The sequence below is a fragment of the Labrus bergylta genome, chromosome 20 (assembly GCF_963930695.1).
Source record: "Labrus bergylta chromosome 20, fLabBer1.1, whole genome shotgun sequence".
Classification (NCBI taxonomy): domain Eukaryota; kingdom Metazoa; phylum Chordata; class Actinopteri; order Labriformes; family Labridae; genus Labrus; species Labrus bergylta.
The window spans coordinates 572,404-587,403 of NC_089214.1; the positions used below are offsets into that span (position 1 = coordinate 572,404).

General features: G+C 50.0%; 1 protein-coding gene across 1 annotated transcript in view; it reads right to left on the bottom strand.

Moving 5' to 3' along the window:
- kmt2ca (lysine (K)-specific methyltransferase 2Ca) overlaps positions 1-15,000 on the bottom strand; it is a 54,307-nt gene that overhangs the window by 22,137 nt on the left and 17,170 nt on the right. The window contains 20 exon segments of the mRNA XM_065949144.1: positions 1-309; positions 493-885; positions 992-1,182; positions 1,416-1,783; positions 2,251-2,529; positions 3,701-4,572; positions 4,996-5,581; positions 6,711-6,836; positions 7,329-7,658; positions 8,404-8,477; positions 8,912-9,247; positions 9,366-9,488; positions 9,938-9,970; positions 10,831-10,956; positions 11,598-11,633; positions 11,985-12,062; positions 12,196-12,397; positions 12,839-12,933; positions 13,028-13,132; positions 14,363-14,491. The exon segment at positions 1-309 is cut by the window's left edge and continues 17 nt beyond it. Of these exon segments, the coding sequence (XP_065805216.1) occupies positions 1-309; positions 493-885; positions 992-1,182; positions 1,416-1,783; positions 2,251-2,529; positions 3,701-4,572; positions 4,996-5,581; positions 6,711-6,836; positions 7,329-7,658; positions 8,404-8,477; positions 8,912-9,247; positions 9,366-9,488; positions 9,938-9,970; positions 10,831-10,956; positions 11,598-11,633; positions 11,985-12,062; positions 12,196-12,397; positions 12,839-12,933; positions 13,028-13,132; positions 14,363-14,491 (4,791 nt within the window).

A 15,000-nucleotide genomic window follows, 5' to 3' on the forward strand; every position in this document is an offset into this window, starting at 1 on the left:
AGGAGCCGAGCTGGCCGACGCCCCCTGGAGCTCCTGGAGGAGGTGTGGGTCTGCCATCTCTGCCTTCTGTCTTGACGCCGTCTTTGACTTCCTGTTTGACCTGACTCATCAGGTGGGCGTGGCTGTCTGTCTTCCTGGCGCCCTCCCTCTCCTCCACCGACTCACCCAGGTCCAACTCCTCGTTGAACATGTCCTTCTTGTCTTCCAGATTGAGCTCGGGGTCGGCGTAGGCGATCAGATCGAACTTGCCTGACAGCAGGAAGTCGTCCAGGTGGAGGTCGTTAGGACCTAGATCCAGATCCTCTTTACCTGAAAACACCAAACAGGTTAAATATAAACACTCTTTGTGCACCCTTTAGCTCCTCTCTTCTTCTTCTACAATGATTCAAGCTGATGTCACTTTAAGAAAAGAGGCACCAAAAGAAGAACATGTGAGACAGAAGATATAACGACTAACAGAACCATCAGAAAGTGAGAGATGTGATTCTGTACCGTCTTCAGGGTCCAGGTTCAGGTTCAGGTCCACCAGGTCTTTCACCTCCACGTCCTCCAGGTCCTTCACAGCCGAGTCCTCCCCCTCCAGGTGCTCCTCTATCCCCTCGGCTCCTACCGTCTCGCCGCTCTGTGTCAACGTCGCCGTGTGGCTCAAGTGCTGCTCCATTCCCGACTGCTGGCCCAGCGGCCCCTCCCCCATCCTGCCCTCCTGAGCGGGTCTGACTGCAGAGGCGTGGGGGTCTCTGGGGTGTAGGAGGGTGCCTTCAAGGTCCGAAAAGGGCAACCTCAGACGGTTTTCAGGGACGCGATGTCGTAGCTCGATGTAGGGCTGTCCCATGATGCTGTGCTGCTGGAGGGGCAGGGAGCGGGGGAGGAAGGCCTGGGGTACACCTGGGGGGGGGGGGGGGGAGAATGTAAGACTTAGTCCCTCATCTGAAAGTCCTACTGTTGTGGTATATAAATGTCAAACAGGTTTCTCTGCTGGTTTCTGTCTCACCTTGCATCATGTGAGTGGGAGCACTGGGAACAGTGAGGGGTCGGATACCCGTGAAGTCCCCAGACATCGGCCTCCTCATCTGGACTGGGACTCCTTCCACCACACCCAGACCAGATCTAGGCACTGCTCCTTGGGTAGGACGTAAGAATGAGTCCTGGAGAGCCGCTTGAGCTCCTGGAAGAATGCCGAACCTGAGAAAAGAGGGGAGACAGGTGAGTACAGGAAAGAGAAAGGAGAAGGAACAGAGTGAAGAGAGAAGGGTGAGAAAAGAGGGGAGACAGGTGAGTACAGGAAAGAGAAAGGAGAAGGAACAGAGTGAAGAGAGAAGGGTGAGAAAGGAGGAGAGCAGGAAAGGAAAGAAGTAAAGGAGGAATAGGAAGAGGAGAGGAGAGACACATGACCAGAGCAGGTCAGGACCTCTCACCTCAGGGCAGGTCCTCTGACTCCCTGCTGTCTGGGGAGGCTCTGCCTGGGGAAAGGAGGCTCTGTGGGGGTGAAGCTCCTCTGCTGCTCCCCAGAGAAACCTCCAGGGAACCTGGGGCCCAGAGCCCCCCCTGCCCCAGCAGGCCTCACTGTGCCAGGGTACGGGGGTGGAGGGCGTCCAAACAGGTCTGTTGGAGGAGCAGAGGACTCCTCCTGGGACCAGAGGTGTTGAGTTACATTAGCAGGGGCTGAGCCAGGAGGAGCAGCAGGAGGCGCAGACGCACCAGAGGCCTCCTGAAGTCCTTTCTCCTGTCGTAGTGCACTCTTCTGCTGCTGCTGTCTGAGGATGAGCTGCCGCAGCCGCTGACGCTGCCACAAACACACAGAGAACAGTAGAAGTCAGTAGAGGTCAGCAGAGGTCAGTAGAGGTCAGCAGAGGTCAGTAGAAGTCAGCAGAGGTCAGCAGAGGTCAGTAGAGGTCAGCAGAGGTCAGTAGAGGTCAGCAGAGGTCAGTAGAAGTCAGCAGAGGTCAGCAGAGGTCAGTAGAGGTCAGTAGAGGTCAGCAGAGGTCAGCAGAGGTCAGTAGAGGTCAGTAGAAGTCAGCAGAGGTCAGTAGAGGTCAGTAGAGGTCAGTAGAAGTCAGCAGAGGTCAGTAGAGGTCAGCAGAGGTCAGTAGAAGTCAGCAGAGGTCAGTAGAAGTCAGCAGAGGTCAGTAGAGGTCAGTAGAAGTCAGCAGAGGTCAGCAGAGGTCAGTAGAGGTCAGCAGAGGTCAGCAGAGGTCAGCAGAGGTCAGCAGAGGTCAGTAGAGGTCATTGCCTGAGTCACACATGTCCTACCTGTCTCAGTTTCTCCTCTGAATCTCCGAGCTGAGGCAGCATGCTCATTGGTCCATCTGCAGGCAGACCTGGCATTTCATTGGCTGATGTCTTGTCTGGTGTCATATGACCCTGCTCAAAGGGGTTGTGACCTGGAGTCTGACCAGCCAATCCTGAGAAGTCCTCTGACATCACAGATGGCTTTTGGGTTTGGCCGCCGGGTGTTCTGGGAAAAGAGTCCTGTTGTTGTTGTTGATGTTGTTGTTGATGTTGATGCTGTCGTCCTGGAGATTGCTGCAACTGATAAAAAACAAATAATGATATCAAACCGTCTCCTTCGACTGCAGCTGAAGTTAAATTCAGAGGTTAGTTAACAACGTTCCAGTATGAAACAATAACAGTGAACTTTGTACATGAAATACTTTGTCTTCATCTAAAGCTGCGTCCTATAAACCCGTATGATGCTGAGACATGTGCAACCGACCCCAACACCCACGGCACGCCACCTGATGTGATTGAAAACTCGTCCCTGTTCACTGCGTATTGGAAGCAACCGCTTGTCAGCACGAAGCATGCTGGGATAAAGTGATGCAGACCAGCCTGCAGCAACACAGTTCTTTCCTCTGTCCTGAGGTCATCATGGTGCAGTTAACCCTCATGACTCATTATGGACATTTTTGTCCATTTGGTCAAATGTTTCCTCTTCATCTGTCCATCATTTTGTCTGTTAGAGCATATGGCACATATTTTGACACATTTTGGAATGCACATTTTATTTTTTTTAACAGATCAATAGAACACTGAAACATGTTTACTACCCTCTGAAGTCACTCAGGACAAACATGTCCACTTCCAAAAAACTGATCTAAAAATAGAACAGACTGATATTTCTTTCTACTTTTTTCTGCATAAATCTCTTAAACAACTTCAGCCCTGCTCAAAACAACCAAACATTGAATAATTATCAGGAATTTAACCCTTTAAATGCCAGAATCATGCAATCAAACTGGCATTTAAAGGGTTAAATTCCTACAAATGATTGAATGTTTGGTAGTTTTGAGCAGGGCTGAAGTTGTTTAAAAGATTTATGCAGAAAAAAGTAGAAAGAAATATCAATCTGTTCTATTTTTAGATCAGTTTTTTGGAAGTGATTTTTGTCCTTAGTGATTTCAGAGGGGAGTAAATTAAACTGATGTCTGAGGGTTAAATCAGACAGCGGTGTCAGTAAGTAAAGCTTGTGGAGCGCTGCTTTGGTTGTAAAGACTCCTCAGTCAAAGACAACAGGTGATCAGAGGAGGGGGGCACAGAGCCAGCAGATTACAAACTCCCCCTGGTGGACGCTGATGGTACTAAAAGAGCTGCACACTAACTGACCAACACTTTAAACCTTTCCCCCCTGAGAGACCCTCAAACACCCTCAAACACAGACAGGATGTACTGGTCTTACTGGTGAAGTCATGCAAAATGTTACCTGGTGATGTAATGTGTTGAAGGTCATCGTATCTCCTGTCAGTCCTGCAGCGAGCGGGGACGACCCTGAAGGAGTGAAGGTCTCTGCCGAGGCCTGGCTGAAGGGCTCAGGAGGCTTCTGGGGCCGCGGGGTAGAGGGTTGCTGGGCGTAGGGGTCGGGTGAGGGGCGTGGTGTACCGGGGGGCTGGGCGTAGGGGTCAGAGCTCCGCTGATTCCCAGGTGACCGAGGGAAGCGCTCATTGGCAGGAGGGCGCGGCGTCCCTGGATTTGAGGAATAGGGGTCGAGGTTTGGGTGGGAGGGGGACGGCCGGCGGTTGGAAGACTGCTGGTTGTACTGGTCTAGTCTGAGTGAAGGCGGTGTGGCGAGGTAGGCGGGGTCAGAGTGTGGCCGTGGCGTACCAGGAGTCTGAGGGTTGGCGTACGGGTCAGGCGAGGGACGGGAGCTCAGAGGGGACTGCTGGGTAAAGGGGTCAGGGGTCTGCTGGGCATAGTCAGGTCTAGGGGTACCAGGAGTCTGTGTGTAGGGGCTGCGGTGGGGGGAGCCAAGTCCTGACAGCGGACTGGGGGGGTAAGAGGGGTCTTGGGAGTGGGTTAGAGCAAAGCTCAGGTCTGTGGGTCTGGACGGGTCCCTCCTTCCTCCTGAAGGACCAAAACCCTCTGACTGGTGCTGGGGGGGCATGGGGGCTTTAAACAACGCGCCCTGCTGGACCAGCTCACCCGCCCGACTGTAAAAATCCGGCACTGCAGCTCGCAGGCCGGCGCCCGAGTGAGGAGGTCGCTGGTACGTCTCTGCTGTTCGTAAGGCCACAAGGCGGGCAGAAAGGTCAGAGGTCGAGGGAGGAGTCAGCATACCTGCTCTGCTCTGCTGCAGCACTGAGAGGAGGAAACAAGGAGAGGAGACAAGAGAGGAGGAAACAAGAAGAGGAGACGATTTAAAGGAGGAGGAAACAAGGAGAGGAGACAAGAGAGGAGGAAACAAGAAGAGGAGACGATTTAAAGGAGGAGGAAACAAGGAGAGGAGACAAGAGAGGAGGAAACAAGAAGAGGAGACGATTTAAAGGAGGAGTAAACAAGGAGAGGAAACAGTTACAAGAGGAGGAAACAAGGAGAGGAGACGATTTAAAGGAGGAGGCAACAAGGAGAGGAGACAAGAGAGGAGGAAACAATAAGAGGAGACGGTTACAAGAGAGGAGGAAACAAGAGGAGGAAACAAGAAGAGGAGATGATTTAAAGGAGGAGGAAACAAGAAGGAGATGGAAACCTGGAGGAGTAACTATGGATCAGAGGAGAACCTACCTGGTAGAGGTACGTGAGTCCTGGTGATGTCAGGAGTTTTGGAGTCGGGGGAGGGTACAGGAGATCCAAAGGCATCGTGGGCTGGCGAGCTGAGGGAGTTGTGGCGTTGCAGCTGGGGGGCCGGGGGGACACCTGCCTGGGAGGAGGCAGGACGAGGAGTCCCTACCACCTTACTGTAGGGGTCCCATGGAGAGGAGGGGCGGGAGGAGGGAGGGGAGAACATCTGGGGGGAGGAGGGGGGCTGGTGTAGAGGGGAAGAGGAGTGAGGGGAGTGAGGGAGCGAGGAGAAGCCAGAGGGGGGAGGAGCCTGAGGTCTGAGGAAGACATCATCGGTCAGTCCTGAACTCTGGAAGAGGTGCTGTCTGGACGGCCCCTCTCTGGAGGCGTGGAGATGGAGGGGCGAGGCGTTGCCCCCGGCGACGGGCTGCTGGCCCGGCGTCATGGGGCTGCGGCTTCCTGCGTCCGGGGAGAGATGACCCGTGGAGAGCTGCTGCTGCCTCTGCTGCAGGAGCTGCTCGTTCTTCACCTGCTCCAACTTCTGAGTCGCCTCGATCTTAGCCTGCTGCTTACTCTTCTGACGCATTTGCTGACACACACACACACACACACACACACACACACACACACACACACACACACACACACACACACACACACACACACACACACACACACACACACACACACACACACACACACACACACACACACACACACACACACACACACACACACACACACACACACACACACACACACACACACACACACACACACACACACACACACACACGTCAAACAGCTGATCGCGCTCTGCAGGTGGAGCTCAAACATGATGGTATGACAGCTAAGTTCTCTCTCTCTCTCTCTCTCTCTCTCTCTCTCTCTCAATGTGGAGGATCAGTGATGGATGACGTCACAGGCCGAGGAGCCGGTTTACAAGACAACAGTGTTTTGGGTGCTAGAAAATATGACGTTTCACACATGCTCAGTGCGCTTACAGTCCAGGGCCATGAGTGAGTAGATGGACTACAACAACAATGGTGGACCCCTGAGCTCTGTCTCCACCTCATCGTCCGTCCACACAAACGTTGGTATGTTCATCATGTTTGTATGTTTACACCTTACCGCTCTGATGAAGGGCGAGGATGTGTTGATGATTGTGTTGTTTCATTACAAAGTCACAGCGTCACCTACTGGCCTGGCATGTGTACTACAGTGTTTTTTTATGAAAATGTTATCGTCTGTATGTAGAACTGTTTGTTGAACCTGATTCACCTGCTGTCCGTTCTCTCCTGTCTGTCTGTCTCTCTCTCTCACCTGATCCTTCACACCTGAACCTCACAGTGAGTGTGACGCTGCTGTCGTCCTCCAGCACACACACAACACACCGGTTTGGAGACAACAGCAGAGACACAATCAGAGTGAGGCAGCATCCCTGAACAAGAAAAATCAGACAGTTCTCAGACAGACTCTGGTCCTGAACACCGACTCTGGGTCAACTCCTCTTCACATATGAAGTCTTCAGTCATTTAACTTTCATTAACTCTATTCGTTTCCATGGTAACCTCGTGCAAAACTGCTCGTCTGGCCCAGAGAAGGTGAGCAGGACCGACCCAGGTCATCCATCTGAAGTCCTCTTTTGTTCTTAGAGGATTTCAGAAGGTGGAGTATCCAGGAAGTCTGCCTGGAACAGGTTCTCTTTGAGATCTTACCAGAGCCTCTGTGCCCCCTCCTGCTACAGGTGCCTGGTAGGGACAATCTTTATCAGATGGTGATTTTAGGGGGGGGAGACTTTGCTGCCTCTTCTTACCGGCTCCCCATCTCTCATTAACCTCCCCCTTTTTAATGACAATTAATGACAACGTTAGTGTGAGGGGAGGGGGGGGGGGACACATCAACTTCATCATGACAACATCTGACCCCCAACCCTCCCCTCCATCTGACTTCCTGTCTCCCCCCTGACATGCAGCCTGCTGGTTACTATGGTTACCGCTCAGAGCAAAGAAACCAACACCCATCCTGCCGACTGCTGTGATTGGACGGCAGCGTGACGTGTGTCACAACAGGAAGACGACTTTTTACACACTGCCCCCTACAGACACAACACACACACTACATGTTGGGTCGGAGCAGAAACAAGAGGATGTTCAAAACCCGGTGCAGACCTTCAGAACGCTTCATGTGAGTGATCTGACAGATGGATTTACTGGATTTGATTCTGATCTGATGAGTGAGATCCTGAATGAGTTGGGTGTTGGTTTCTCTCTCCGGCTCTACGTCATGATTGAGGTGATGAGTTAAAAGACATAAACAAACTGAACTCTGCCTACCTGTCTCAGCTTCCACTCCTGCTCCTGTTCAGACTCTCTGGGCCTGAGCGGGTCCTTGAATGTCCCGTCCATCTCCATGGTAACAGGGTCATAAGGTCCCGGGAGAGGAAGAGGCAGAGACGGTGGAGGTAGTGGCTGCTGCTGCAGGTTCTGCTGCTGCAGGTTCTGCTGCTGCAGGTTCAGGTTCTGCTGCTGCAGGTTCTGCTGCTGCAGGTTCTGCTGCTGCAGGTTCAGGTTCTGCTGCTGCAGGTTCTGCTGGCGTTTGAGCGGGTCGTTGGAAAGCTGCACCTTGTTGATTCGCTGAGCAGCCCGGTTATCTCGAGCTTTTTGCTGCCAGAGAGAGAAACACCGGGTTAACAGGTACATACTTCATCATGTGACCAGATGTTATTTGACAGCCAGTCAGGAGGTTGATACAGCCGTCATCTCTGACCTTCAGAATCTGAATCTGGGTTTATTGCCAAGTACATTTACACAGACAATGAATCTGACTTGGTGTATTGGTGCTAAACAATGAACAAGGAAATAAAACAGAACTAACAACAACTTAAATAATACAGAATAAGAAGATATTACAATATATAAAATACAATTTAAAAATGTAAGAAATAAAAATAAAAAACACAAAATGTACAAAAAGGTGTGATGTAGGAGCTGTGCAGTGGACTATGAGAAAAAAAACAGACAGTTTACGTGTCAATAGTGATGAGATTAGGCATTTATTTGTTTTGAAATGGTGTGCTAATCTGCCCATTTTGTGCATAAGCTGCAGCAGCATCTTCCTGCTGCATTAGACCTGTTTGTAAAACACACGTCTGCCTTTACATTGAGTTCACTCTGTCGGGGAGTTTCCAGCAGAGACATCTCTGCTGTTTGTCCCTTTATGATGACGGACTCTGGTTTCACTTTAGATACTCAGAGAGGCTTCATGTGAATCAGAACTCAGAGAGAAGCACTCCAGGAGTTATTCTGATCCAGCAGAGAGGAAACATCAAGCCTCTGACTCAGTGAGCTTCCATGGACGAGCACGTCAGAGGCAGAAAAACTCAAAACACCACAAAAAAAATAAACTCACCACGAATGGCGCTCTGTCCTGAGAGCTGGCTTTCCTCCACATCTTAGTGATCTGCTTCACTCTGCTGGACCAGTCTGACACACACACACACACACACACACACACACACACACACAGTTCATAGATCTAACTAAAGCTGTTTTCGCACTTGTGTGTGTGTGTGTGTGTGTGTGTGTGTCTCTGTGTGTGTGTCTGTGTGTGTGTCTGTGTGTGTGTGTCTCTGTGTGTGTGTGTGTGTGTCTCTGTGTGTGTGTGTGTGTGTGTGTGTGTGTCTCTGTGTGTGTGTGTGTGTGTGTGTCTCTGTGTGTGTGTGTGTGTGTCTCTGTGTGTGTGTGTGTGTGTGTGTCTCTGTGTGTGTGTGTGTCTCTGTGTGTGTGTGTGTGTGTGTCTCTGTGTGTGTGTGTGTGTGTGTCTCTGTGTGTGTGTGTGTGTGTGTGTGTGTGTGTGTGTGTGTGTGTGTCTCTGTGTGTGTGTGTGTGTGTGTGTATGTGTGTGTGTGTGTGTATACCAGGATACTGCTCCTTCAGGTGGGGGAAGTTGGTATTGCAGTAGAGGACCGGTGCTACAGTCGCCATCTCTCCCAGACTTTCTTCTTTCTCCCACTTCAGCGTTCCTCTCTGAGCCGTCGACATCACATCCTGCTCCCCCTCGCCTGCTGATGCCTGATTGGTCAAAGCCGGCCGGGGGGCGGGGCCTGAGTGCTGAGCAGGGGCATGGCTCTCCGGAGGGGGCAACCTGAAACCTGCTGGACCCTGAGCCCCGCTGTGCATCATGGGAGTGTTGGTGAAGTGAGGGGCGGCTCCCATCAGGCCGTTCATCAGAGGAAGACGAGGAAACGAAGCAGCTGGAGGAAAGAGTCAAAAATAAATTCATCATTTCAGTCAGAAAAAACTCCCACAATGCACCTGTTTCAGCAGCGTCTGGGTGGTGTGTGTACCTAGGAGGTGTGCATGTGTGTGTACCTGGGTGGTGTGTGTTAGTCTTGCTCCCAGTGTGTGTGTGTTGGCTCTGCTCTGATTGGCTGTTGCTGCGGTTTGGACTGAGAACAGCAGTGAACACCTCCTCGACGTCCTTCCCCTCCAGCTCTGAAGACACACACACACACACACACACACACACACACACACACACAAAACCAGTTGATTCAACATGTTGAAACTTTTCTCTGATGTTTGACTTTTAACTGTCGGGTACAATCACTTCTATCTGAACCACTTCTCTTGCCCGCTTCCATCTCTGCAACACCTGTTGACCTGATAACTGCTCTCGTATCTGATAAACTGAGGGGCGTCCAAAATGGGCGTGTCTTAAAACCGCCTACCGCCTACCTTCTCTGGTCCAAACAAATCCAGAGCATTCAGGAGCAGAATCTAAAGTTAGAAGGAGGACATACTGGCTGCTGCATTGTTGCAACCTCTGTGATCTATGAAGTCATTTTCAGTGACCTGAGCATATCTCAACATCTCGATCAGCTCAGTATGAAGATGCTGTAATCTGACGGTAAGCAGGTGAGGGGGAGTGTGTTCAGGCTTACCTGGGATCTTGTAGAGTCTGCTGAGGATGGCACCTGAAACACAACAACACATAACTGATCAGTCAGCTGTTCTTTCCACATGTTATCAGCCTGGCTCAGACTGCAGGATCATCCTCTCAGACTATCACGGGGGTCCTTGATGATCAATGAAGCGTTAATAAACTTCAGGTATTAAAACTTTTAACTAAATCCTCCCCGAGGGAAAGAGTGAAAGAGTGTTCTGACTCGACCACACAAATACATTGGCAACACTTTGGTTCCAACATGTTTGTGAAATTGAGACAGGACACCGCTTCCCAATGTGAGGGGCCCCGTAGTGTTGTAGTCCAGACCACACTAACCAAGACCAAGACATACCAGACACCACAGCGCTCCGAGACCAAGACCAAGACCCTATTTATCACTGAAAAATCCTCATCTTGTGTTTAGGGGGCGTGTCCCTCACTTAGGCCGTAACACCGGGAAGGTTCAGTTTTAGTTTAAAAATCAAACTACAAATTAATTGAAGTTATTAGTTCTTGTAGAAAGAGGCGTTTTCCTTCAAATCACAAAGTAATGACGAGGAGAAAATCGCCTCTCAGTGGTGGTCTGAGGCCAAGACCGAGTAAAAGTACTTTAGTTTCCAAGACGAGACTTTCAAAGAGTCGTCTTGAGACTGCACTAGACCCCGGGACTTTCATTTTTGTTCAGATGGTAACGTTCAGGTATCAATGTTTCCTCAAGTCTTTTTAAAAAAAAATAATGTAAACGTTGATGCCTCACAGGAATTAAAAACACGAGGTTTAGATTGAAATACATTAAGTCGTTTCTTCTTCTGGGGATATTTTATTTATCATTAAAATGTAAATATTAAATAAATCTGAATTTATGTTTCACTTTAAATCTAAACTCACCGTCAGAGACCATCTTATCGAGCTCAGGGCTCAAGATGGCGTCCAGAGGCTCCTCTTGCACCATCCTCTGGCAACGCCCACCACTTCCTGTTAAAGAGTCAGCCATGGAGCCGATGTCCAGACCAGCTGAGAGACAGACAGATAGAGGGACGTTAAATACAGACAGACAGGACGAGGAGGGGGAGGAGCTTTCTGAAGGAGGAGAGAAGCTGCAGAAATCGTAGAGGAATGTTTGTTAGTTGTTCAGGAAGGATCTAAAAAAAGAACTGTGGCGTCCCACAGGGCTCAGGTTTAGGTCCTCTACGGTTTCCTCCCTGCAGTGTAATTTACAAACAAATGTTGACACTGGTGACTGACATCCCACGCTGCGTTTCACTCAGACGTTATCTTAATGGGGTGCAGCATCCAAAACCTGAACCTGGTCTGGAACCCTGTGTGGATACCATGGCAACAAATTAGACAGCCTGAGCACCCAATATTGAGTAACTTCTCGTTAACTCCTGCAAACTGTCTAAATTGCACAAATACACTGACAACTTATCTGTACAATTTAGACAGTGCTACAGCTGGTTAGCTTAGCGTAGCATTAAAAGCTAAAAACACAGACAATTAAGTAGCCAGGATCAGTCTGAAGGAAATGTAATCCAGCTGATGGTCACGATATAACTACTAAAAAAAGGAGAGAGTTATCGAGAGAGAGAAAGCTGATTTTAAATGAGTCAAAAGAAGAAGAGGAGGAGGATGAAGGTCGTCCTGGTGAGTCTTACCAAACGGCGAGGGGGAGCGCTCCACATGGAACTGACCTGAAAACAAACAAACACCGTCAGAGAAAACTCTATCGGGGCTGCAGCCTGTGGGAGAGAACGCTCTTTTTCGTTGGTGTCAATAACCAGCGGCGGGGGCTGCAGCTGACAAATGTCACAGAGCATCCCAACTGTTATTAACTCAGAACATTTCTTAGTGCTCGTTAGTTTGATGTCAAAGAGGAGGAAAATATTCACATCTGAGGAGATCATCTTCATCTAAATGTTCACAAAACATCAATAAATCGACAAAACAAACACCATAAACACACACAGGTGAGAGGATGGATGAATGGTGACCTGTCAGCTGTGTGTGTGTGCAGCTGTACCTGTGTGTGTGTGCAGCTGTACCTGTGTGTCCTGTTGCAAGTATGTGTGCATCAGTGTTGAGAACATCAGACAGATCCATCAGAGCTTCCTCCGACATGGCTGGATGTAGAGACACACACACACACGCACACACACACACACACAATGTTTATCAAACACAAATGAGAGATGAAGATGCAAACATGATAAAAAATAATAAATACAATTATGAATGAATGTATTAAAAACTCACACAGTGTCCCCTGTTTCTTGAAGGTGTTGGTTGCCATGGCACCAGGAAGGAGGCCTGAGGGGGAGGGGACATGTACTCCAGAGGCGGGGCCTCTCATGGCACCTGTGGCGGCTCCTGATTGGTTGACACCTGGCACATCTGACCCTGGCCTCTTCTCCACCTGCCGGCTCTGATCCAGAAGATGCCGACCAAAGAATGCCTCCTAGCCAATCAGAACGCAAGGATTTACAGAGAGAGCTGTGTGTGTGTGTGTGTGTGTGTGTGTGTGTGTGTGTGTGTGTGTGTGTGTGTGTGTGTGTGTGTGTGTGTGTGTGTGTGTGGTCCGAAATTAACTTTTTGACTCACCGGCCAAGGTGGCAGGTGGATGAAAAAATTCACCGGCCAAACATTTTTTTTTACCGGCCAAAATAACAAATGTTGTTTTAGTGTCCTACACACATCTGTTACAGTACATTTAACTGAGAAGGCGTCATGTTCTGTTTAATCAATAACACATTTAAGTCACAGCTTTGATCGATTCGATGTCATCTGATCAGGAAATTGAGTAATTGAAAAAAATATATATTTGCTGGCCTTTACTTTTTTCTATGTATACAAATATGTATTATTTGTAGGCAGTAGTTCCAACCCGTGTGTGTGTTACCTGCAGGTAAGAAGGGAATGTTTCCTCTAGCTTTGTCTTCTTCTTTCTGTACCTCTTCTTCTGGTCAGCAGGTGGTGCTGTCTCCATGGAAACGTCTGATAAACACAACATTCATAAATAAAGCCAAACTGTGTTTTCATACAGGAGGGGGCGTGTCCACAGGTACAGGGGGTGGGGGAGCTGTCTCACCTTCGTCCTGACCTGGCAGCATCTCTGTTGAATCTCTCCTGCACAGTTTGATTCTGCCCGGACCAAATTTCCCTCCACGCTGACGGACCATGAACCCTCCAATACCTGACACACAAGACAGGTGAACAGGTAGAGGTTAGACAGGTACAGGTAGGGGTTAGACAGGTAGAGGACAAGACAGGTACAGGTAGAGGTTAGACAGGTAGAGGACAAGACAGGTAGAGGTAGAGGTTAGACAGGTAGAGGACGAGACAGGTACAGGTAGAGGTTAGACAGGTAGAGGACAAGACAGGTACAGGTAGAGGTTAGACAGGTAGAGGACAAGACAGGTACAGGTAGAGGTTAGACAGGTAGAGGACAAGACAGGTAGAGGTAGAGGTTAGACAGGTAGAGGACGAGACAGGTACAGGTAGAGGTTAGACAGGTAGAGGACAAGACAGGTACAGGTAGAGGTTAGACAGGTAGAGGACGAGACAGGTACAGGTAGAGGTTAGACAGGTAGAGGACGAGACAGGTACAGGTAGAGGTTAGACAGGTAGAGGACGAGACAGGTGAACAGGTAGAAGTTAGACAGGTAGAGGACGAGACAGGTGAACAGGTAGAGGTTAGACAGGTAGAGGACAAGACAGGTACAGGTAGAGGTTAGACAGGTAGAGGACGAGACAGGTACAGGTAGAGGTTAGACAGGTAGAGAACGAGACAGGTGAACAGGTAGAAGTTAGACAGGTAGAGGACGAGACAGGTGAACAGGTAGAGGTTAGACAGGTAGAGGATGAGACAGGTAGAGGTTAGACAGGTAGAGGACGAGACAGGTGAACAGGTAGAGGTTAGACAGGTAGAGAACGAGACAGGGTAGAGGACGAGACAGGTAGAGGTTAGACAGGTAGAGGACGAGACAAGTACAGGTAGAGGACGAGACAGGTGAACAGGTAGAGGTTAGACAGGTAGAGGACGAGACAGGTGATCAGGTAGAGGTTAGACAGGTAGAGGACGAGACAGGTACAGGTAGAGGTTAGACAGGTAGAGGACGAGACAGGTAGAGGTTAGACAGGTAGAGGACGAGACAAGTACAGGTAGAGGTTAGACAGGTAGAGGACGAGACAAGTACAGGTAGAGGTTAGACAGGTAGAGGACGAGACAGGTACAGGTAGAGGTTAGATAGGTAGAGGACGAGACAAGTACAGGTAGACGTTAGACAGGTAGAGGACGAGACAGGTACAGGTAAAAACAGGAAGATGTTAGACAGGTACAGGACAGCACAGGTACATCCTAGACAGGTACAGGTGGAGGTGAAGACAGGTGAACAGGTAGAAGACACACCCCCTCCCTCCTCACCTGGCCTGTAAGGTTTCCTCTTCCTCTTTTTGTTGCCGTCGGTAACCTCAGGCTCCTTTGTGACATCATCATCGGGGGCGTGGACTCGCTCAGGGCTGGAGTCAGATTTCAGGTCACACTCCAAGTCACCTGGCAAACAGAGACAGACAGGTAGAGAAAGAGAGACAGACAGGTGGAGAGACAGACAGGTGGAGAGAGAGATAGGTGGAGAGACAGAGACAGACAGGTGGAGAGAGAGACAGACAGGTGGCGAGACAGACAGGTGGAGAGAGAGATAGGTGGAGAGACAGAGACAGACAGGTGGAGAGAGAGACAGACAGGTGGCGAGACAGACAGGTGGAGAGAGAGAGACAGACAGGTGGAGAGACAGACAGGTGGAGAGAGAGAGACAGACAGGTGGAGAGACAGACAGGTGGAGAGACAGACAGGTGGAGAGACAGAGACAGACGGATGGAGAGAGAGAGACAGACAGGTGGAAAGACAGACGGGTGGAGAGAGAGACAGACAGGTGGCGAGACAGACAGGTGGAGAGAGAGATAGGTGGAGAGTCAGAGACAGACAGGTGGAGAGACAGACAGGTGGAGAGACAGACAGGTGGAGAGACAGAGACAGACGGGTGGAGAGAGAGACAGACAGGT